Source organism: Cibotium barometz, chromosome 11 (genome assembly GCF_041138505.1).
Source record: "Cibotium barometz isolate CiBa-2024 chromosome 11, ASM4113850v1, whole genome shotgun sequence".
NCBI classification, from domain to species: domain Eukaryota; kingdom Viridiplantae; phylum Streptophyta; class Polypodiopsida; order Cyatheales; family Cibotiaceae; genus Cibotium; species Cibotium barometz.
The window spans coordinates 58491704-58517286 of record NC_141056.1 but is presented as its reverse complement, the minus strand read 5'-3'; the positions used below and the strand labels follow the sequence as shown (position 1 = coordinate 58517286).

The window sequence follows — 25583 nt, the reverse complement described above, 5'->3', positions numbered from 1 at the left end:
GGCCCGGCAAATCACAGGTGGAATCAGTGTGTACAAAGAAGGATTGATGCTGGGTGGGGGAAATATTACCACTTTGAGAATGATTGCAACAGCAGTAACACCAAGAGATGGCACATTAGGCGCATATTATTCGATGCATATGTCTTACAAACGGTGCTCTATGGAGTTGAGGTATGGGGTGGCAGTATCTCTCTATCAACATGGAATGACATTGAGAAAATGCAAAAGGCATTCCTTAGAAGACACTTGGGAGTCAAAATTACCACTCCTTACTCTATATTACTCCTTGAAACAGGCAGCAGACCCATTGAGCTCCGAGCACTTGAAAGGGTTTTTAAGTACATAAGGAAGGTCAAATCCATGAAGGTAGAGAGACTACCGAGGAAAGCATGGGAAGCAAGTAAGAGACCACAAAAAACAAACAAAAGTAAGATGCTATCATCAGGATGGATGCATGACATCAAGGGCTGGTTCCAAAGATGGGGTGTAGCCTCGTACCTAGATACATCACTAGACAAAGTAGACGAGATAGCATTCCACCAAGCATTATTGGAAGCACTAAATGGCAATCAGCAGAAAAAAGGGCTAAATATGAATACTACTGTTCGCACATTAATCCAAACCACTGGGTCACATACTCACAAGAAGAAGATAATGCTCAGAAATACATAAGCACACCCATTCCTGTTAATGCCAGGCGAGGTCTTGCGCTCATCCGCACCCGGTCACACACTCTCGAGATTGAGAGAGGAGCATGGAGCGGTGTCTCGAGAGAGAAAAGATTATGCTGGCTATGTAGTCTGGGAGCAGTGGAGACAGAGGAGCATGTTCTTTTAACATGCCCACAATATCAGCACATAAGGAGAGATTTCAGCACCACTTTAGAAGGATACACTGACTTAGTGAATTTGCTCTCGCATGGCCAACTTGCTGCCCTTGGCATATACTTCATCAAAATTCTCAAGCATTGTGACTACCTTGTAACGCAATTGGCCACACACTAGTCTTTTTTTTTTTCCCTCCCATGAAAGGAGGAGGCTTTGTTTACAGCTTTTGTACTTTCTTCGTGGGGGTCCCATGGGCCGTTTTTCGGTCTTTCGAGGACGATAATATATTCTTCTTCTTCTTCTTCTTCTGGCCACAATGGTTACAGGTCCGCTCGGCCTTCAGAGCATCACACTCTGAGTCGGGCTTCTTCTCAAAAGACTTCTCTGATGAAGACTTTCCTTTGCCCTTATTGTTGTTGTTATTGCGGCCTTTCGATCGCTGGCCAATCAAGGCCTCAAAACCTCCGTCCCATGTAGGGTTCGTAAAACGCTCTTCTTGGTCCAAAACCATAGGCACAAGCTCTTCCCATGTGATGGTGCTGCGTCTCTCACTCGTGATCAAAGAGGAGTAGAAAGTTGAATACTGAGAGGTCAGATGAGACAGCAAAGTGATGGCCATGTCCTCTGACGATATCTTCTTCCCAACCTGAAGAACCTCCTGTTGAGGAGCCTGGAGTTTGTTGATGTGCTCTCGCATCGCTGAATACTTTGTAGGATTCAACACTCGCATCTGCACTTCCAAGGAAATCCGCTTCATGGGTGATACCTTGGTATACAAAGAAGCCAAGTGCTGCCAAATCCCTTTGTCCAACGTCATGTGTTTGATATGATTAATCACCTGGGGTGTGCAATTAAGGAAGATGAAAGAACGCACACGGGCATTGACACGAACCCATAACTGTGCCTGAGCTTCCCGTTCTTTCCTAGTAGAGGGTTAAAGCTCCCCGTCCGCCAACTCTGGCCGTGCAACACCAACCACAATGAAATCAGCCAAGTCATAAGACTCCAAGACAGACTCCATCATTACCTTCCAGATGCCATAGTTGGTCCCGTCCAACTGTCAATCCAATGGGAATGTGGGGAGAGTGGGGATCTTCACGTGCTTCTCAGCCATCTCAAGCAAATCTGCCATCTCAAGGGTTTACAAGGTCTTGTGAAGGGAGGGTTGGTGGCAAAAAAAATGAAGAAGAGGCTGCACACCTATGCATGGTGGCTGTCCAACAGTGATGGCCGCCTTCAACCCGTTCTCCAAGTCCCGAACAGCCCAAGAAATCTCCAATCAGCACCAAAAAACAGCAAACCCTCAAGGCCCCACTGTCTCCAAGTTTCATTCCACGTGGGGCTCTGATATCATGTCGGAATGCATAGCAGAAAATGAGACAGCTGCTGTGAGAAAGAAAACGCAGAAGTGTAGAGAGAGAGAAGCTGTATAAACTCTGCTATATACACAAAGATCCGGTACAAAAGGAGTGGGGGCAAGGGTGGTATTTATACCACTAAATACCGCCCTAGGCTGCTGGTCGGCCATCCCAAAAACAGCCGACAGCAACAAATCATGTCCACGACTGGGATAAAGCTAGTCGGCCAGCATATACACAGTCGGCTAGGACAAAAACCTCAGTTGGCCAGGACAGAAACAGTCGGCCAGAAGCAGACAGCCCCCGCGACCAAAAACAGGGAAAAAACATGGAAGAAATGGGAAAAAATTGAAAGAACTCCTGGGCGGGCACACCCACAACGAGGCCCTCACTGAGTAATATGGTACAGACAAGAGATGACTGCTAACAGTCTCCCCCCCACCCGAACATCCCATGAGACCACCATAAAGGTGTGGGACGAGGGAAGACCAAGGGGCATTTTGCCTTATATAGAGAGGGGTTAAGTTGTCCCCAACCCACTATACGGGATAATAGACTACCACATAGGTGCGTGAGAAGCGGAGGACAAGAATCCATTCCAACACCCCTCGTGGATGCGAGCAGTAGGAGCCGACTAAGCTCTGATACCTTGTGAGAATATGTGAATATGAAATGGACGCAAATATAGATCTCACAAGAGAGTAGAAAGCCAAGAGAGATCAAACACTTGAGCCAAGAACTGAAAAGTATTGAATGAATTATGAATGAACATTGTCCATGCTTATATACATACCTCTAGAGCTAGCTGACTTGTAGGATTGGAGGACAAATGTCCACGATTGATAAAAATGCCTAAAATACCCTAAAAAATATAGGAAAAATCCCTAATTACATCAGATAAATGTCTGGATAAAAGGGGAAATAAAATGGGTTGGAGATGACATGTCCAACATTGAAACCATTTTTGCACTCAGCCGTTCGTGCTCATTGGCCCCGTGATGTTTTAGATGCGGTTCGTCTTGCTATAACCCTCGAGACGCGGGAGAGTTTTAAGTTTGGGACTCAATAATAGGGGCAGTAGAAAGGCAAAGAGAAGGGTAGCTAGTCCAAGTCCAAGGCCAAGGATGATAACGACAAGGCAAGTGGGGGAGCCTTGGTGACTCGCCTCACCCTTGAAGAGTGTCGTGCCAAGATGGCTGCTGGACAGTGCTTTTATTGTGACTCCATCGAGCATATTGGAAAGGACCGAAGAACACAAGGAAGCAGAATGGTAAAGGCAAGGAGAAGTCTAAGGAGAAGGCCGATTCACCTGCCCTAGCCGTATCTATGACACCGGCATGACACCATTTACCACCCCTTCGGCTCCCACCAATACGATAATTGCTCGACTTGAGCCAGTTTGGGAGGATCTCAGTGGTCCTTAGCTGGCATGAGAACGGTGATGTGCTGAGGGATGCTTCATAGAGATCCGGTGTCCATTCTCTTTGATGGAGAAGCCTCAGAGGACATCAAGACCGTGTCGTTGAGCGGATGAAGTTGCGTATGATGGTGGACACCAGTGGCGTACTCCTAGCCATTGGGCCATGAGAGGCAAGCGGAAGAAATCAAACCAATTTCGGGTTGCGGAGACCATGGAGTTTTCTAAATGTTGCATGTTCAAGGTGGCACCTTTGGATTAGGTGGATATTATTCTAGGCCACCCATGGTTGTATGATGATGCAGGCGTGGTCTACCATAAGGAGCATAGGTTGACTTTTCAGGATAGTTCTGGTCGCTCCGTAGAGGTGATTGGGGAGTCCTTACCGTCTCACACAAGCCTTGTTGCAGGTATATCAGTCCTTCAAATGAAACAAGTGGTACACAAGGGTAGTCATACATGTATGGTATGTGTCCGGGCTATTTAGCCAGGGGACTTGGAGGATCTGGCGATAAATAGAGAGCGTTGTCCATCCGATCTCCTCACCCTTTGGAGTTCCATTCCTCTTGGTCAAGGAGGAGGATGGGAGTATGCGTTTGTGTGTGGACTACCGGCCTCGGGCACTCAACAAGCTGACTGTCAAAAACAAGTTCCTGCTGCCCCGCATTGATGACTTGTTGGATCAGCGTGTAGGGGCGAAGTGGTTTAGCAAGCTGGATGTGGAAACCATCAGGTTCGCATACATCCGGATGATATCTGAAGACAGCTTTCCAAACTGTGTTTGGTTTGCTCGAGTTTCTTGTGATGCCTTGGCTACCTTGACCAGGATGATGTCCTGTATCTTCCAGCCTTTCCTTGGAATATTCATCATTGTCCTCTTGGATGATATCTTGGTCTTTAGCGAGACTAAAGATGAGCATGGGAAGCATGTGGGGATGGCCTTGTGGTTGAAGATGAGCATGGGAAGCATGTGGCTTCACCCTCGAAAGGCGGAGCTTTTCATGGTCAAAATTTGTTTTTTGGGACATGTCATCTCCGAGGATGGAATCTCCATGGATCCAGATAAGATTGAGGCCATTGTTTTGTGGCTATACCAGAAAATGTACACGAGCTTCGTGGATTTCGTGGCCTTGTAGTCTTTTATTGTCGTTTTGTGGGGCTCTATGCCAGGGAGACCAATCCTCGAAGAGATGCTACAAAGCAGGATTGGGTGTTTTGTTGGATTTTGATTGAGGAAGCTTGTGTTAGCACTTTCATCCCCAGTTTCTGCTCTGTATGGTGCCCATTTGGTCCCCTTTTGTTTGGCCCTTGCTTGTGGGCTGGCCACCCCTTTTTTAGTAATTTTCTGGGATTTTTCCCAGCCATTCTGGCATTTTTCTAGTGAGCCATGTCCAACAGCTCCAGTCGGCCTGTTGATATTTGGCAGTCGAATGATCGACGTGTTTTCTCCTTCCTGATGTTGAACTGTCAGGATGCTGTTCTCTGTCATGTGCGTACAGCAGATGCGGCACATGAAGTTTGGAAGAAGGCTTTTGCAGATCTCTATGAGATTAAGTCTCCGGGTCGGATTTTGGCATTGGAAAAGCAACTTATGAACTTATCAGTTTCTGCGTTTCCATCTTTATCTGCTTTCATCTCGGAGATGAAAGATCTCCGGGACGAGCTTGCTGTTTGTGGCAAGGACATCTCCACAGAGGATATGGCTATTCGGTTGCTCTCCAAACTTCCAGAGAGGTTTGATGCATACTTTCAGTCTCTGGTTTCTTCTCCTCGTCCTGTTCCAGTTACTTGGGAGGAAGTTCTCCCCTCCATTATGCAGATAGAGTCTCGCTTTGAGGAGCGGACTGGCACCTCCGGTGGCCCTGATGGAGCTTTGGCAGCACGAGATGATGGAATTCTTCTCTTAGCAGGTACTCGGCGTATACTTGCTCTTGTGACTTCTCAGTCACGGTCTTGGATTGTTGATAGCGGTGCTACTGCTCATATGACACCCCATCGAGATTGGTTCGAGGACTTCACTGCCAGATGTGCCAGTGCATGGTCATGGCACTATCCCCATCTTCCGTTCTGAAGAGGACAAGAGGTACTTCTCTGACGTTCTGTATATTCCAGATTTGGCTTTTAACCTTTTGTCAGTGAGTGCTCTTATAGCTCAGGGTGCGGAGGTGATCTTTTCTCGTTATGAGATTACCATTCGTGATAAAGCGACTGGTAGCATCTTGGCTCAGGGAGTCCAAGATAGTGGCCTCTACAAACTGACCGCTCTGCTTTCTTCTGGTGCTTCTTCTGCTCTTTGGCATGCTCGGTTTGGCCATTTGAGCTATCAGCTTCTGCAGCGAGCTTCGAAGGATGGGTTGGTTGATGGATTACCAACCATCAAGGCTCCGTCTTCTCCTTGTTCCTCTTGTTTACAGGGGAAGCAGCACCGAGCCGCCTTTCCGAAGGAGGCGACACACAGATCTTCGACATCACTTGCTCTCATTCATGCAGACTTATGTGGTCCTATGAGTACCGCGTCTTTGAGTAAGGCGTTGTACATGCTCGTGATGGTGGATGATTTTACCAGATATACTTGGGTTTTCTTTCTGAAGACCAAGGATGAGACTTTTCATCACTTCTGTCACCAGCCTGGACATTTCCCAGTCTGAAAGGGGTCTGGTGGACTCCAGGATGTTTAAATATTTGGAAAGTACAAGCTTTGGGAATGGGGGATTATCCTAGAATACAAAGGACCACACTCCTAAAATTTAGGAGAGTTGCTATTTTTGGCCTGACTCCGATGGAAATTCTGTTCGCGTCATTACATCTGGAATTGAGCAAATACCAAGAGTTGGCAAAGTGCCTATGACAGAATGTCTACCAGTTGGGATATTTTTAGAGGTAAAGATTATGGAAGGACCCATCTCTTAGATTGGGACATGTGGCAAGAAAGTGGACCAAAGTGAGACAAGTGGCCTGACACTTGTTAGAAAAAGGGATCAAAGTGAGACAAGTGGCCTCACACTTGTCACTTCAGCTATTGTGTGGCTCTCCACTTGTCATTGTAGCCTTCTCTTGCCATTTTAGCTCATGGGAGGCCCAAATCTATAAATTGGAGCCCTCTCTCTTCATTAATGGAGGCTCTCTTGCTGCACACTAGCCTCTACCACCGTTGAAAGCTTCTCTAATGATGGCTACTCTCTTTCTCTCTCTCTTGAAGGCTGCCCATGAAGAATACCGGCTGTTGGGGACTGTTTTGGAGGCTTCCATCGCGAAGAAATACTGAAGGCAAGGGTATTCAATCATTTATTATGATTTCTAGCCATTGTATGTGTTGTACCAGCATTTGTACTTGCTGTACTTGCTGTACCAGCCACCGCACCGGCTGTACCAGCCACTGTACTTGCTGTACCAGCCTCTGTACTTGCTGTACCTGCTGTACCAGCCACCGTACCGGCTGTACCAGCCACTGAACTTGTTGTACCAGCCATTGTACTTGTTGTACCAGCTTCTGTACTTGCTGTACCTATTGTACCAGCCACCGTACCAGCTATACCAACCACTATACCGCCTGTACCAGCCATTGTACCGGCTGTACCGGCTGAATGGAGAGTTGTACTTGCTGTACCCTCTCTATTGCATGAAGACCCGTGGTTTTTGGGGAAGAATCAGTACCCACACGGAGGTATATGGATTATATTGTTGGCTCGACATTTCTACAGCCTATGCTCCGGCTTGGTTGCCTCGTGTTGGGCTGTGTTATGGCATTTGTATATGGATAATCCGGCATCTCCCGTGGGGAGAGTAAGGCCCTCAAAGCTTGTACATGATATTATTCTCCTTGGGTAATAAAATACTCCAAGGGGGGGGGGTCGGCCCATTCCGGCCTCTATGTGGTGTCACATGTGCAAGATCCATTTTCAGCATTTGTGGATGTTTTGTCCAGCTTTATGTTTTATGCAAAGTGATGATGGATATGTGTTAAGGCTGTGGCCATGTTTAAATGTTTTAATATGCATTGATGGTATCAACAAGTGTGTCAAAGGCCCTAGTCCCCCGGGCACCGCCGCTGCGAGTTACATTGGTATCAGAGCATAGGCTTTCTTGGAAGCGGAGGCTTCCTTCTATCAATAAGGAAGAGAAAAGATCTCAAGTGGGGACCACACTTACCATCATTGCTGTTAAGCATGGCCAGCCGCTTCATAGCTTATGAAGCAAGAGCATGAGCAGTAGACAGCTTGTTGATCTAAGGATTTATGAATTCACAGAATTTTATTGTGGAAGGGTGAACTTGGCTTTATGTGCACACGTTTAGCACTCTTTCCATATGGACATTGTGGATTATATTATCAAGCTTACAGGCAAGCTATATGGAGATATATCTCAAGATATCTTAAGGATATGGTGACGAGATATTTCTGTTGGCTTCATGACCAACCTGGCAAAGAATAGCTAAGTATACTTTGAGTTTGCAAAGTTGGTGCTTTTGCTATTTACTATGAAGTGTTTTTGATGTTCACTAACCCTTGTATAGCTATGCAAGGAGAAAGGTGTTGTTGTTTGCCTTGAGATGGTTTCAGGGAAACATTGTTTATGGCTCTCTTTAATGGGATGAATTCTTTTCATGGCTCCCTTTATTGGGATGGAATATATCTATGGAGATTTCTTTCTTGTCGAGATTTATATAGATATTGGGCTTAACAGGCAATTTCTATGGACGAATCTGTTTGAGTTTATAGAGAAGAAATCTTTGGTTATCTCATGGATATGATACTTTTATGGATTAAGTTCACCTCTACTCCAAGGTGTGTGGTTAGCACGGAGTATGTGGTAAGAGTTATGGTATACAAGGATTATGGTATACAGGTGTATGGATTCCTGGACTTCTTTTCTAGGAATTTGGATCCATCCTCAGGTTTATGGATTATGTTTATGGCTCCCTTTTACTGGGATGGATTATTCTTTTTGGCTCCCTTTATTTGGGATGCATTGGACTTATGAAACTCATGGTTCACTTACCTTGTGTAGTGTTCTCTTGTCCTACGTGCTCTCTTGAAGATTGTTTTTACCATGTGAGGGTGGAACAATAGAGAGCCGATGGAAGGGAACCATGGGCACTTCAAAGGGTAGTGACAAGCACAACATAGTGTTCTCTTGTCCTACGTGCTCTCTTGAAGATTGTTTCTACCATGTGTGGGTGGAACAATAGAGAGCAGATGGAAGGGAACATGGGCACTTGAGAGGGTAGTGTGAGTTGGTGGCCGAAATGCCTATAAACTATGTGTAGCAGAAATGCGTATGGAACACCAGGTTATCTATGCCTGCGGCGAGTGATTATTTTCAGGACTCCTTGTTTAGCCGCCGTGTGTAGTATTTCTCTTGACCTAAGTGCTTTTCAAGATGTTGCTACCTTGCTTGGTAGAACATAGAGCCAATGGTAGAGAATATGGGCACTGAAGTCGGGCCGGGCGTCAAGGCAGTTCCTTGGTGATCTACATCGACATACCATTGTTTTCTAAATGTTGAATTTCATATGCATTGGCATGGATTATGCTATCTGGACTTATGGGACTGTTTTGTCTCGCCCATTTACTTGGGACATGGATTATGATATCTAGATTTATGGGACTGATTTGTCTCGCCCATTTATCTTGGGACATGATTATGATATCTGGACTTATGGGACTGTTTTTGTCTCACCCATTTACCTTGGGACATGATTCTGATATTGGTATTATGGAGACTTATTTAGTCTCACCCATTTCTTTGGGACATGGATTCTTCAGTTATATTGGATTTTTGAGACTGTCTCGTCTCGCCCAATCGATGGGACATGATTATATCTTGAATATATGGCTTGAAGCTTAAAGTTGCGGACAACTTTTAAGAAGTTGGGGAGGATGTCACCAGCTTGGACATTTCCCAGTCTGAAAGGGGTCTGGTGGACTCCAGGATGTTTAAATATTTGGAAAGTACAAGCTTTGGGAATGGGGGATTATCCTAGAATACAAAGGACCACACTCCTAAAATTTAGGAGAGTTGCTATTTTTGGCCTGACTCCGATGGAAATTCTGTTCGCGTCATTACATCTGGAATTGAGCAGATACCAAGAGTTGGCAAAGTGCCTATGACAGAATGTCTACTAGTTGGGATATTTTTAGAGCTAAAGATTATGGGAGAATCCATCTCTTAGATTGGGACATGTGGCAAGAAAGTGGATCAAAGTGAGACAAGTGGCTTGACACTTGTTAGAAAATGGATCAAAGTGAGACAAGTGGCCTCACACTTGTCACTTCAGCTATTGTGTGGCTCTCCACTTGTCATTGTAGCCTTCTCTTGCCATTTTAGCTCATGGGAGGCCCAAATCTATAAATTGGAGCCCTCTCTCTTCATTAATGGAGGCTCTCTTGCTGCACACTAGCCTCTACCACCGTTGAAAGCTTCTCTAATGATGGCTACTCTCTTTCTCTCTCTCTTGAAGGCTGCCCATGAAGAATACCGGCTGTTGGGGACTGTTTTGGAGGCTTCCATCGCGAAGAAATACTGAAGGCAAGGGTATTCAATCATTTATTATGATTTCTAGCCATTGTATGTGTTGTACCAGCATTTGTACTTGCTGTACTTGCTGTACCAGCCACCGCACCGGCTGTACCAGCCACTGTACTTGCTGTACCAGCCTCTGTACTTGCTGTACTTGCTGTACCAGCCACCGTACCGGATGTACCAGCCACTGAACTTGTTGTACCAGCCATTGTACTTGTTGTACCAGCTTCTGTACTTGCTGTACCTATTGTACCAGCCACCGTACCAGCTATACCAACCACTATACCGCCTGTACCAGCCATTGTACCGGCTGTACCGGCTGAATGGAGAGTTGTACTTGCTGTACCCTCTCTATTGCATGAAGACCCGTGGTTTTTGGGGAAGAATCAGTACCCACACGGAGGTATATGGATTATATTGTTGGCTCGACATTTCTACAGCCTATGTTCCGGCTTGGTTGCCTCGTGTTGGGCTGTGTTATGGCATTTGTATATGGATAATCCGGCATCTCCCGTGGGGAGAGTAAGGCCCTCAAAGCTTGTACATGATATTATTCTCCTTGGGTAATAAAATACTCCAAGGGGGGGGGTCGGCCCATTCCGGCCTCTATGTGGTGTCACATGTGCAAGATCCATTTTCAGCATTTGTGGATGTTTTGTCCAGCTTTATGTTTTATGCAAAGTGATGATGGATATGTGTTAAGGCTGTGGCCATGTTTAAATGTTTTAATATGCATTGATGGTATCAACAAGTGTGTCAAAGGCCCTAGTCCCCCGGGCACCGCCGCTACGAGTTACAACTTCTGTGATTGGAAAGCTGAGGTGGAAAAAGAGACCGGTCACTCGGTCAAGGCTCTCAGGACCGATGGAGGGGGTGAGTTTACATCCCAAGAGTTTCAGCAATATTGCAAGACACATGGCATTCGGAGACAGCTTACTACAGCATATACTCCATCTCAGAATGGAGTTGCCGAGAGGAAGAATAGGACCATCATGGAGATGGCCCGTGCTATGCTTGAGCATTCTTCATTACCTCGACGTTTCTGGGCTGAGGCGGCTTCCACTGCTGTCTACATTCAGAATAGGTCTCCTACTGCTGCTCTTCCCGACAAAACTCCATATGAGGCTTGAGAAGCCCTCCGTTGTTCATTTCCGGATATTTGGATGTACGGCGTATGTTCATGTGCCTAAGGAGCACCGCTCCAAGTTGGACTCGAAGTCTCAGCGCATGGCTTTTCTCGAATACAGCACTGTGTCCAAGGCATATCGTCTTTATGATCCTCAAGCCGGTAAAGTTGTTGTGAGCCGTGATGTGGTGTTCGACGAGACTCCTACATCTTCAGAGGGGGGTGGTGAGCTTCTTCTTCCTGCACCTCCTTCTCCTCCTCCTACTCCTCCTCCTGCTCCCGTTGTTACTGTTACACCTCCAGCTGAGGATTCTCAGTCAGATGATGATGACCCTGCTCCTCCTCTGGCGAGTTCGAACAGATCTGTACCTGGTTGGTATTATCAGACAGTTCGTGACTCTGGGTTACGTGAGCTTCCTTCTGCTCCTCCGCCTGGTTCTCTTCGGCGTTCTTCCAGAGTTACAGGGAAACAAATTCATGAGGGCAACATGTTTGTTAATTATGCTCTCATGTGTACAATCATTAATGGTCCTTCTGATCCCACTTCTGTACGAGGCTCTTTCACATGAGTCTTGGCGTCATGCTATGCAGACAGAGCTGGATGCTATCGAACGGAATGGCACTTGGATTTTGGTGCCTCGGCCTCTGCAGCGTAAGGTGATTGGTGTGCGTTGGATTTTCAAATCAAAGTTCCGAGCTGATGGCAGCTTGGACAAGCACAAGGCGAGGTTGGTTGCCAAGGGTTATGCTCAGCGCCCTGGTGTCGACTTCGATGAGACCTTCGCTCCAACGGCCCGGATGACTACCATTCGTACCGTTCTTGCACTTGCAGGACATCATAGATGGCCCGTTTTCCAGATGGACGTCAAGTCGGCTTTCTTGAATTGAGAGCTTACACAGGAGGTTTATGTTGATCAGCCGCCAGGATTTGTTGTTTCCGGGCAAACAGGATCATGTGTACCGGCTGAAGAAGGCTTTATATGGTCTAAAGCAGGCTCCGCGGGCTTGGTACCAGCGGATTGATGAGTTCTTTCAGAAGCTCGGCCTGCGCCGTTCTCATGCAGATTCGAACCTTTATATCCTCCTTGAGAGGGGGTTGATTGTTATCATTGTGGTCTATGTTGATGACCTCATCTTTACAGATTCTTATTCTGTGCGGATCCGTTCTGTTATGGATGCTTTGGCGACAGAGTTTGAGATGACGGATCTGGGCCTCTTGCACTATTTTCTTGGCTTTGAGATTTGGCAGACCTCGAAGGGCATTTTCTTCTCTCAGCAGAAGTACACTCGGGAGATTCTCGACAGATTTCAGATGACTGGGTGCAAACCAGTATCTTCTCCTTTGGATATTGGTGAGAAGCTTTCTTCACTTGATGCTTCTCCAGGGTCTGATCAGGGACAGTATCGGGTTCTCGTCGGTTGTTTGGTATGGTTGACCTACTCTCGATTGGACATATGCTTCGCAGTCAGTTTATTGAGTTCCTTCTCATCCAAACCTCGTCAGCATCATTGGCAGTGTGCTCTCAGAGTTCTCCGGTACTTACGTGGCACTCTGGATTTTGGCATCTTTTATGGCCAAGGACGCACTCTTGTTGGATGGTCTGACTCAGACTGGGCTGGAGATCCAGATACACGGCGTTCGACCACTGGTTGTGTTTTTTCACTTGGGTCTGGAGCCATTTCTTGGAGCAGTAAAAAGCAGCCTACTGTGGCGCTTTCCTCTACCGAGGCGGAGTACCGTGCAGTTTGCTATGCTGCATGTGAGGCGATATGGTTGCGGAGATTATTGGAGGAGCTTGGCTGTCCTCCTACTGGATCTACTCTTCTTTGGTGTGACAATCAGAGTTGCATCGCCATCGCCAAGAACCCTGTGTTTCATGCTCGTACGAAACACATTGAGATTCAGTATCACTATGTTCGTGAACGGGTTCTTGCTGGAGATTTGCGTTTGGAGTATTGTCCTTCCGCAGAGAATGCTGCAGATTTGTTCACCAAGCCGGTTTCTCAGGCTTCCTTGGCTCCTCATCTTCGGATTCTCGGAGTTTGTTCAGCATCTGGTGCTGAGAGGGGGTGTTAGCACTTTCATCCCTAGTTTCTGCTCTGTATGGTGCCCATTTGGTCCCCTTTTGTTTGGCCCTTGCTTGTGGGCTGGCCAGCCCTTTTTTAGTATTTTTCTGGGATTTTTCCCAGCCATTCTGGCATTTTTCTAGTGAGCCATGTCCAACAGCTCCAGTCGGCCTGTTTATGAGCTCCAGTCGGCCAGCTCTTCCCCACTATAAATAGTGGGTGCTGGCCTCTCATTTTTCATAGAGTCTTGTACTTATTTGCTCCCTCACTTATGAGACTATCACTGTCTCTTGCTTGGGACTGTTTTGGTTCAGTATATTCAGCATAGTTTGCTCCATATCTCTCTCTCTCTCTCTTGCAGTCTCTGTTCAGCACATTCTAGTGCCACTCTGCTTCCGCTCTGTGCACTCTTTCAGCTTGGAGCTCAAAGTTATTATGTCATTTGCTCTCGTTCTCCGGTTATTGGATTTGCAAAGGACATGTGCCACTGCCACGTGGTAATGACGATGTTGCATTGATGACATGGTGGTCGGGTACGGGTGGCCAACAATAGTATTGCTGGTCGACTAGGAGGATTGATGCATATATATACGGTAGCCAAATCTCATTTTCATATACTTTCCTTAGCGTTGTACTTCACATAGCGTTTTTCTATTGGCGAAGTGCTAGCTAGGAGTGAACAATAGGTCACAGGGCTATGATTCGACGTCTTCATTCGCAGCCAGATCTTGTACTTGAACTTTATACTTCTTTCTTTGACACAATACAAAGTAGTAGTTTAGTACTCGTGTGTGTTGTATGTGTGATTCCGCCGCACTCTTCTATCTTTGGAAAACCCTAGCACATAGGCGCAAGTGTTCTACACGACCAGTTTTCCTTGCTTACGATTGGTAGAAAATGGCATAAATAGCCATCACTTTCACACGTGTGAGCTTTTGAACTGCCTTGCTGTTGGCTAACAAGGTCCCATGGGCTCCTTAGGGATGAGGTAAGGCCTAGGCTTGGCCTGTGGTTAGCCTTCATATCCATGGCCTCCTTGGTGGTTCTTGGACAAGCCCTTCATGGTTACACAAATGTGCGGGAGATATGCACATCTGACCATGAACCTTTATATTGGATCCTTGGTTGACTACAGACAAGGGCTCACAAAAGACTTGTACTTGATGTAGAGTTATGGCCACGTGGCATCCAAGTGTGGGATGCTCATGATAGTGGGGATGTCATAACATGTAGACTATGTTGTAAATGATGGAGTCGATGGTTTGAAGCTTTGTGAGTAAATTCTCGTGGAGTCAAGGTTGCACTTTAGTTTTTCTTAAGTTTGAGAAATAGCTTGAACTTGCCATTAGTATAAGCATTGTGAAAGGCTAGTAACATGGGCCCAATTTTGTTCCCTAATACAGTGTCAAGAGTAGTCATAGGCATCTGGTCATAGCATTTCCTCTTGCACTGTGTATGCTTTTGATTAATGATCAAGTAACCAATTCAGATCTTTAGTAGGGCCAATTGTGTGGCAAATAAAGCATCGCTAGTAGCATAGGTAATTGCTATGAGGAGAGATGTTTTTGACGATGGCTAGTTGGCTACATGCATATGAGGAATTCCTTTGGAGCTTGTGAATTAGCTAGCTTTTCTGTAAAAAGTTTGTTTTGGAAATGGCGTTCCTGGATGTGTCATATTACTTCTTCAGAACCATCCAAGCTCTTGTAGTAGCTGTGATGGCTTGGAGGAGTGCCAGGATGTTGTGCTTTGTATTGTTTTTTTGCTAGGGAATGATTTTTTTGCAGTGTCATTATCATCTCATGGCTGCCTATTTTGTTTGTTACTTGCAAAAAAATGAACTAATAATAGTGATTATTTTCTTGTGTGTTTGAAGGTTGAAGATTTTCATCCAAAACTTGAGCAATTAGTTGATTGGTAAGTTTCCTTATCATCTCCCAAGCTTGCTATTTTGAGTGCATGTACATGGGGTCCAATACGTGGAAAAGATGTTTTGCTATTTGTGATTCCTTCTTGTTGGCCACATGTCCCTAGCTTTTATATGTTAGATGGGCCAACATGTCTAAGGTTGTAAAACCTACTCCTCTTACCTAGATTCTAGGCGCCTTCATCTACTTGCATGGGTGAGATTCTCAAGCCATGTCTTGACCTTTACCCCTAGATTCATGGAGAAAAATGAGGGAGATTTGCACCTTTTTCTATTGCTCACTTCCCTTGTGAGTAGTTTCACCCTCCTCGCAATCCTCAACCATTTTCATCACCCAATTATTTGTAAAAGTTTTAAATGTTGTTTACCTACTGTGAGGGAATCCTATCGAGGATCACCTAATATAGGCATAAACAAGATTAGAGAAACCAAATAAAAGGAATGCAGGCAAGCTCACCACCCAATTGTAAGGCCGTGTCCGCAAACCTCTCTCAAGCTAGGGGCTAAGGTTCCACTCCCACGAGTCAATGCCTATCAGCCTTGGCGTCCCATACCACTAGTGCCTGCCCATACAAGGGGCACCTCGGCAAGGCTACCCGTGATCCGCCATGTCCATGGCAGGAGTAAGCCTCTTGGTCTAGATTAAGAACACAATGAATCAATAATAACCAAAAACTCACTTGTGTAGTGCTTATTGATGTTATAAATAACAGTCCAGTCATAAATAGCCAATAACCTTGGATATATTAAATTTGAACCCTAGTTGTAACTATTTGGGCCTCCTAGCTCTATTTCACATAATGAAATCCATGCCTAGACACCAGACAGGTGGAAGAAGGCATGGGGACAGGGTCCATAAGAATTGATTAAGAAAAAGCACCATTCTTGGTCAAAAAGCAAGAAAAAGCAAAAAGTCAAATAGAGTTGACGGCGAGTCAAGGGTACCATTGGAAAGAGGAGACTGAGCCAGACCAAAAAGCTAAAAGATGCTTTCTCAAAAAGCAGCTTTAAGGACAAAAAGTAAGTCCTTAAAAGTTGAGTAATATTTTATTAATAAAAGTAAAAAGAGCAAAAGCAAAGCCAAAAAGAGAAAAGTAAAGCGTAAAAAGGCAAAGCAAAAGCATGAAGGCTTTTTGGCAAAAAGCAAGGTCTCCTACAAGTATAAAAAGGATTGGACTTCTCTTGTAGTACTCTGACATGAAAAATTGATATCTTTCATTTTCAATTTTATACATATTTTGATGGTTTCTCAATGGTAATAAGGTGGAAAGCCTGTCCAAGAAGATTGCGGCGCCCACGATGGAATAACGGCGTGGTGATGCGGCGGCTACCCTGATAACAGCATTCTATCTTCAAATATAATGGTTTTACTTGATTTAGGGTGCACACATTGTAAATGCCATAAGTATGCTTGATAAATACTTTGGTATGGTAGATAGGCTAGTGATGTGGAAAATAAAAGTGGGCCTTCATGCTCACATGGATTTTAATTGTATTATTAATATAGTATTCACCATAAGGCTACAAGTTGGGGAGTGTGGAAGGCATGTGGAGGAGTGTGTGTAGGTGCATAATTGAGAAAGATTCTTCTAGATTGCCTACATGGAAGAGGAGAATTCCGCCATGTGTAAGTGGGATCTCCACCTACATGCCACTTAGACTTGGCTATTATCTCATCACACTTTCAAAGTCAAAAAGTCTTCAATTTAATAATCAATAGAAGACTTAGCCTAAGAGGAAATTTATGGTGACATCTATCCTTATGTCACTGAAGGGTTGAAGATTTTTATGTTGTAATTTGTAACAATAGAAGAGAGGGTGATTCTCCACCTATAAAAGGAGCCCTCCTCTCCCTTTCAAATCAATGAATGAAGCCTCCTCAATTGAGCATTTTTGTGTCATTGCCATTCTCTTATCTTCAAATCCTTATTCAAACACTCTCTACATGTGAATGTCTCATTTAGCATTAGCTCCTCATGCTTAACCCAATTTTGGACCTCTTTGATGATTCATAATAAGTCGGATAAGGAGTTATTATCTTGGTGGACCTGTGACTTCTCAAGGTAGCCCTTGCCTTATTGCCGCTCTTCTTTGGAGATACCAATGGTTTTAGCGGTAATGAGCATGTGGAAAGACTTTGGGGAGCATAGGTAAATCTTTACGATTGTCCACTAAGCAATGTTAACCCTTACCCTCTAGCTTGAATCATGAAGGAGATGAAAGGCAAGAGGCTATGTGAAAATTGAGGTTTCATGCAAAGAGGGGAAAGTTTATGGTCTAATATTCAAATTTCAACTGGTAATTACTCATCACTCGGGTATTGGTTTCTAAAATTGATCATATGGCTAGGAAGCTCTTTATATGCTCTTTCCATTTATGTAACTAATTTCTTAATCCTTTACTTCATTGATGATCAGAATTTCTCTCAAAGTTGCTAACTTTTAAGTGAATTTTGGTAGTTTTATAGTCTTGTAGTAAAATACTCATAACTTTTCACTCGGTTGCCTGTTTTCCAAAGTTTTTATATAGGCTCGAGGCTCTCTTCAAGCTCTACGTACCTATGTAATCCTCTTTTGTACAGCCTATATGGATTTAAAACTACGATTCTCAGTGCATCTCTGTTTTTATAGTCTTTTAGTCATTATTTCTTTTTAATAATGATTAATTTCTCTTAATCTCTTATCAAAAAGCAAATCCCATGTGTCTTATCCTCTTGTAAATGATTGCTATATTCTTTTACTTTAAGATGTTCCGTTCAAATCGCCCAATTTGAATGGATTAACCTTACCAACATTCCCCGTATGTTTCCGTTCACATAATCCTGAGTCGGAAGATTTTCTTCCAACAAAGAATTATCCTCTTGTTTGGAGCTACAAGACTGGCAGAAATTCTTGCTTCTTCTGAGCCTTTCATCTTTCCTTCCATGAATTATGATCTTACCTTTGATGTGTTTATCTTTATCTTAACCTAGGGAGAGAAAAGGAGGTGAGGAGGCTGTGAGGTTTCATACAAGTGTGTTTTGATTCTAAGAAGTGACCGAAGTCAAAACCCCAACTTTGTGTCACATCTTTTGGTGGAGTTGACGGGCAGGTTTTACTTAGAATTATTCTATTTTGACCTCAAGGTCCCACATGATTAAAGAAAAGTTATTTTGAAATAAGTAAATTTCTCTTGTTGCTACTCATCTTTTGGTGCAAGATGTTCAACATTCTGGTGTTCCAAGGATCGGAAAGAGAAGACCCGGGGAGTTATCTCCGAGAGTTTAACCGAGCATGCCGCTTGACAGGTTGGTCTATGAAAGAGAGGGTAGAAATACTTCTAGATTTCTTGAAAGGTGTGGCCTTAACTTGGCATTAGGCTTTGCCAGAGGAGTCCAAGAATGATTGGGAAAGGTCGACCAAAGCAGTGAAGGAGAGATTTGGGACAGTGGAGTCACCACATGCTTTACTATTGCAATTAGATCAGATTCTCTAAAAGGAAGGAGAGTCAGTTTCTGCCTTTTCAGTGAAGTATGAAGCCTTGTTCATCAAATATGAACAAGCTGCTTTACATGTTGTTGCTTCTTGTTTTTCACCTTCTATGTGGGATTCAAAAAGTTCTTTACCAATGAAGTACCTTAAGATGAGCAAGTTTATCATGGCTTTGGATCCCCGCTTGCACGGAAAAGTTCTTAGCAAAGATCTCACTAATTTTAAAGAGGCTCTTCGTATTGCTTTAAAGAAGAAGGCCACTCTTCATATTGAGTCCACATTTCAATCTTCTCCGAGAGTGCCGATCCCACCACGAGTAAAGAGGATAAACCTAGGGATAGAAGTGGTGTCACATGCTATAAATGTCAAGAGAAGGGCCACTATCGCTTTGAGTGTCCAATATTAAGGAAAAGAGAGAATAAAAGTTGAGTACTTTTAGAGAAAACATGCTTAGAAGAAGAAGAGGAAACATTGATGCCATTAATGGCAAAAAGGGGGTCGTAAAACTAGGAGCCAAGAAGAAGAAGAACAAGAAGATAAATTTGAAGAAGAGGAGAAAAATAAGAAGAAGAAGAAGTCGTCTAGGAGAAAAATTGGACAATCTGACTTTCCTCTTGGACAAGGATCTCTTAGTTATGACCTCTTAACAGATCTTAGGGAGAAAACGGCACAAATCACATTTGGGCAGTTTTTGGCACTCTCTCCAAAGTTCAGAAAGAAATGGGGTAAGCTGGCTAGCACAAGAAAATCTAAGAAAAAGAAGAAGAGAGATAATGGGACTCTTATAACTCAAAAAGTGGATATAGATGTAGGAGATGATGTGTCTGTGATTGATGTCATTATTGAGAGGCAAACAATTTCTAATGCATATATTGATGGAGGTGCGTCAATCAATGTCATGAGTGAAAAAACAATGAAAGATGTCGATTTAAAGTTTTCTACTAACTCTTTCTATCGCATCAAACTTGCTGATAATACTAGGATGAAAACCTTAGAAATTGTTAGGAATTTGGGAGTGAATGTATGTGGTATTTCTGTGCCTACAACTTTCCAGGTCATTCCTACAAAGCCTGATGCTAGGGCTTACCCATTGATATTGGGTAGACCATGGCTTTGCCAAGTGAAGACAATTCAAAAGTGGGAGACAGGTGATCTTATTCTACAAAGTGAGAATAAGAAGGTCCACTACAACATCAAGAGTCATCACAAGAAAGTGGTAAGAGGTGAACTTTCAATTTCTGAAAGTTCAGAGTCAGAGTCATCTGATGAAGAAGAGACAAGTGGTAGCTCCGAGGTATCCATCTCAGAAGGGGAGGTGGAGAGACTTGCATTTGCTCTTTCACAGGGAAGGGATCGAGGAGATGCTGAAGACAATGGAGCCTTCGAAGAGAAAGCTTCTTCAACCATGTTCAAGAAAGGAGATGTGGACCTCACTAGTCTTCACCAACAGAATGGACTTCTTCTTGATGAGTCCATAGCAGGTAGTGAAAGGAAGAATTACTTAAAAATGTTGGATGGATTTCCTAACCTTTTTGGAAACAGCTACTCACAAGTACGCCAAGTTACCCTAGTAGAGCACAAGATTAATCTCAAGTCTCAAAGTAAGCCAGTAGTACAACGGCTAAGGCGTTTGGGAGTAGTGCAAGCGGAGGTGCTTAAGAATGAGGTAACTAATTTGCTTGAAGCTAGATTTATTTTTCCAGCAGAGAATTCAGAGTGGATTTCCCCAGTTGTAGTCACTCCCAAAAAGGGTGGAAAATGGCGTGTGTGTGGACTTTCGCCCTCTGAATGCATGCACAAAGAGGGATTATTATTCTCTACACTTTCAGGATGAGATTCTGGATCAAGTTGCAGGTCATGAGTTTTATTCAGTGTGTGATGGATACTCTGGATACTTTCAAATTCGGATTTGTGAAGAAGATCAAAGGAAAACCTCATTTATCACCCCTTGGGGAGTGTATACCTATAGGGTGATGCCATTTAGCTTAAACAATGCACCAAGAACTTTTCAATGTGTCATGAGTCAAGTATTTGCACCTTACTTAGGAAAGTTTATAAGGGTCTTTTTGGATGATTTTTACATTTATTCAAGCCGCATGGATCACTTGAAAAAGTTGAGGTTGGCCTTGCAAAGTATTGATGATGCAAAAGGGTGTCTTAATCCTGAAAAATGCCGCTTGGCACGAAGGAAGGTGGTTCTCTTGGGACATGTTATCTCAGAAGAAGGCATAGAGATGGATCCTGAGAAGGTGCAGGCAATTGTGGTCCTCCCACCACCTACCAATGTAAGGGAGGTAAGGAGGATTTTGGGAAAAACAATGTATTATCAACGCTTTGTTGACATGTCTTCTGAGAAGATATATCCTATAAATTTGTTGACAAAGAAGAATGTTTCTTTCTAATGGGGGCCCGAATGTCTCTGATCTAGAGAGTGAGTAGTTTATTGTGTTGCTTCTTGTATTGAGCCTCTGGTACAGGATGGAGCTAGCTAGGTTGCATATCATGATTGTATACTCCATGCATATAGCTTTGCATTTCTCCCAGTAGTAGAGCTCGATCCCCTGCACACCCAGATTCAGCTTTTTTTTGTTCAGTACTTTTTCATTTTGTTGGGATGACAGAGGATACCCCATACAGGTACTCCGATTTGTCTCATAGGCCGAGTTCAGTCTTTTGGAAGACGTTAATAAAATCTCTCTCTCTCTCTCTCTCTCTCTCTCTCTCTCTCTCTCTCTCTGTGTGCTCAAGAGCTGTAAAATCATAAAAGATATTTCATGGTTCTATCTCTTATCCTCATCAGCATAGCCTAGATGTTGTCTCTGCTTAAGAGTTGTAAAATGTTAATGTACGTTTCATGGTTCGATCTCTCATCACATCAGCATAGCCTAGATGTTGTCTGGACTCTAGTCTAGATAGCAAAAAGCTAACCAAGGCTCCATACTCTTTTTGTTTGCTCAAGGAATGCATGAGTCAAAGTCCAATTGTGCAGGCTCCTAGGTGGGGGGAGGACTTTTATGTGAACCCAAGTGTCTCATCACATTCAGTGAGTGCTATACTCTTGCAAAAGGGAGAGCAAGGGCGTATGCAACCAGTGTATTATGCAAGCCGACAACTCAGTGATGCCGAGGAGAGGTATGGTGAAATGGAGAGAGGTGGTTTGTCTCTTGTTTTTGCAGTTAAGAAGTTCATGTCATACTTGTTGGCTCGCCCTTTTTTCTTCCTCACATCTCAACCTTCTTTACAATTCTTGGTCCGCAAACCCAATCCTGCAGGAGAGAAGTTTGCAAAGTGGATTTGTGAGTTTCAAGAATTCTCTTTCACTTTTATCACAGAAAACACCACTAGGGCCTCTCTTGCAGATTTGCTTACAAGGAAGGAAGAGAAAGAAGGAACAGGAACAAAGAAAGAAGTTTATGAAAATTTGGAGACACCACCAACTGCTTTCACTATGCATTTTGATGGAGCCTTTAAGCTTTCTAGGCAATGTGGGGCTGGGGAGATAGTTTTATTTGATCCAGAAGGAAAAGAGGTATCGACCAAGGGTAGGGAATTTCCAAAGGCTATATTAAATAATGTGGCTGAGTCAATACATTAATTTGGAGATTAGAAGATTGCATAAAGGATGGAATTAAAGAGGTAGAGGTTAAAGGAGATTCGCAATTGGTCATCCGGCAAATGAAAGGAGAATATAAGGCAAGGAGTTCTAATCTCCAAGAATTGTATAAAAGGACAATGGAGTTAAAAGAAGCTTTTGAGTTTTGTAAATTTGTGCATGTTAACAGGAAGGATAATCAAAAGGCTGATGAATTGGCTACTAAAACTTTGGCTTTTTTCAAAGTAGCTATTCTTGCATTAATGGATACAGGTTGGCTTGAGCTCCAAGATGTTCAACACTATTTAGATACATGATACTTCTCTCTTGGATTGAATTCTCAATAGAAGCAAAGGCTTACAAGGAAAGCTCATCCTTACACAATTCTAGGGGATGTTTTTTACAAGCAAGGTAAGGATAAGATTCTTAGGAGGGTAGTGAGCCTGGAAGAATCTAAAAGGATTATGGAATTATGTCATGAATGTTCAGGTCACTTTGCTATAGCTAGCACAACTCGGAGGATCCTTAACACAGGTTATTATTGGCATGTTTGCTGAGTCGAGGCCAATAATAATCTCTGTTAAGGATCCTCCGAGTTGTGCTGGCTGAGACAGAGTGACATGAACATTCATGACATAATTCTGTAATCCTTTTAGATTCTTCTAGGCTATCCTTACCTTGCTTGTAAAGAACATCCCCTAGAATTGTGTAAGGATGAGCTTTCCTTGTAAGCCTTTGCTTCTGTTGAGGATTCAATCCAGGAGGGAAGTATCCTGTATCTAAATAGTGTTGAACATCTTGGAGCTCAGGCCAACCTATATCTAAATAGTGTTGAACATCTTGGAGCTCAGGCCAACCTGTATCCATTAATGCAAGAATAGCTACTTTGAAAGAAGCCAAAGTTTTAGTAGCCAATTCATCAGCTTTTTGATTATCCTTCCTGTTAACATGCACAAATTTACAAAACTCAAAAGCCTCTTTTAACTCCATTGCCCTTTTATACAATTCTTGGAGATTAGAACTCCTTGCCTTATATTCTCCTTCTATTTGTCGGATGACCAATTGCGAATCTCCTTTAACCTCTACCTCTTTAATTCCATCCTTTATGCAATCTTCTAATCCCCAAATTAATGCATTGTACTCAGCAACATTATTTGATATAGCCTTTGGAAATTGCCTATCCTTGGCCTATACCTCTTTTTCTTCTGGATCAAATAAAACTATTCTCCTAGCCCCACATTGCCTGGAAAGCTTAAAGGCTCCATCAAAATGCATAGTGAAAGCAGTTGGTGGTGTCTCCAAATTTTCATATACTTCTTCCTTTGTTCTTGTTCCTTCTTTCTCTTCCTTCCTTGTAAGCAAATCTGCAAGAGAGGCCCTAGTGATGTTTTCTGTAATAAAAGTGAAAGAGAATTCTAGAAGCTCACAAATCCACTTTGCAAACTTCCCTTCTGCAAGATTGGGTTTGCAGACCAAGAATTGTAAAGAAGGTTGAGATGTGAGGAAGAAAAAAGGGCGAGCCAACAAGTATGACATGAACTTCTTTACTGCAAAAACAAGAGACAAACCACCTCTCTCCATTTCACCATACCTCTCCTCGGCATGAGTGAGTTGTCGGCTTGTATAATACACTGGTTGCATACGCCCTTGCTCCCTTTTGCAAGAGTATAGCACCCACTGAATGTGATGAGACACTTGGGTTCACATAAAAGTACTCCCCCCCACCTAGGAGGCTGCACAATTGGACTTTGACTCATGCATTCCTTGAGCAAACAAAAAGATTGAATTTGATCGGGCTCCCATTGGAAAGAAACATTCTTCTTTGTCAACAGATTTATAGGATACATCTTCTCAGAAGACATGTCAACAAAGCGTTGGTAATACTTTGTTTTTTTCAAAATCCTCCTTACCTCCCTTACATTGGTAGGTGGTGGGAGGACCACAATTGCCTGCACCTTCTCAGGATTCATCTCTATGCCTTCTTCTGAGATAACATGTCCCAAGAGAACCACCTTCCTTCGTGTCAAGTGGCATTTTCTAGGATTAAGACACCCTTTTGCATCATCAATACTTTGCAAGGCCAACCTCAACTTTTTCAAGTGATCCATGCGGCTTATGCAAAAAGATCCTTATAAACTTTTCTAAGTAATGTACAAATACCTGACTCATGAAGCGTTGAAAAGTTGCCGGTGCATTGGTCAAGCCAAATGGCATCACCCTATAGGTATACACTCCCCAAGGGGTGATAAATGAGGTTTTTCTTTGATCTTCTTCACAAATCTGGATTTAAAAGTATCCAGAGTATCCATCACACACTGAATAAAACTCATGACCTGCAACTTGATCCAGAATCTCATCCTGAAAGTGTAAAGGATAATAATCGCTCTTTGTGCATGCATTCAGAGGGCGAAAGTCCACACACGCCATTTTCCACCCTTTTTGGGAGTGACTATAACTGGGAAAATCCACTCTGAATTCTCTACTGGAAAAATAAATCCAGCTTCAAGCAAATTAGTTACCTCATTCTTAAGTACCTCCGCTTGCACTACTCCCAAACGCCTTAGCCGCTGTACCACTGGCTTACTTTGGGGCTTGAGATCAATCTTCTGTTCTACTAGGATAACTTGGTGTACTTGTGAGTAGGTGTTTGCAAAAAGGTTAGGAAATCCATCCAACATTTTTAAGTAATTCTCCCTTTCACTACCTGTTATCGACTCATCAAGAAGAAGTTCATTTTGTTGGTGAAGACTAGTGAGGTCCACATCTCCTTTCTTGAACATGGTTGAAGAAGCTTCCCTTTCCAAGGCTCCATTGTCTTCAGCATCCCCTTGATCCCTTCCAAGGGAAAGACCAAATGCAACTCCCTTCACCTCCCCTTCTGAGATGGAATCCTCGGAGCTACTACTTGTCTCCGCTTCATCTGATGACTCTGACTCTGAACTTTCGGAAGTTGAAGGTTCACCTCTTACCACTTTCTTGCGACGTTTCTTGATGTTGTAGTGGACCTTCTTATTCTCACCTTGTAGAATAAGATCACCTGTCTCCCACTTTTGAATTGCCTTCACTTGGCGAAGCCATGGCCTACCCAATATCAATGGGTAAGCCCTAGCATCAGGCTTTGTAGGAATGACCTGGATAGTTGTAGGTAGAGAAATACCACATACAACCACTCCCAAATTCTTGACAATTTCTAAGGATTTCATCCTAGTATTATCAGCAAGTTTGATGCGATAGGGAGAGTTAGTAGAAGACAACTGTAAATCGGCATCTTTCATTG

General features: G+C 43.5%; 1 protein-coding gene across 2 annotated transcripts in view; it reads left to right on the top strand.

The window, feature by feature from the left end:
* Window positions 1-25583, top strand: part of LOC147634388 (glutamyl-tRNA(Gln) amidotransferase subunit C) — a 79998-nt gene that overhangs the window by 20108 nt on the left and 34307 nt on the right. For both annotated transcript variants that reach the window (XR_015267009.1, XM_086805540.1), the window contains exon 2: window positions 15194-15234. Coding sequence is in view for 1 of the 2 variants with exons in the window: in XM_086805540.1 (XP_086661666.1) it covers window positions 15194-15234 (41 nt within the window). In the remaining variant the exon portion in view is untranslated. The remainder of the gene's footprint in view (window positions 1-15193; window positions 15235-25583) is intronic.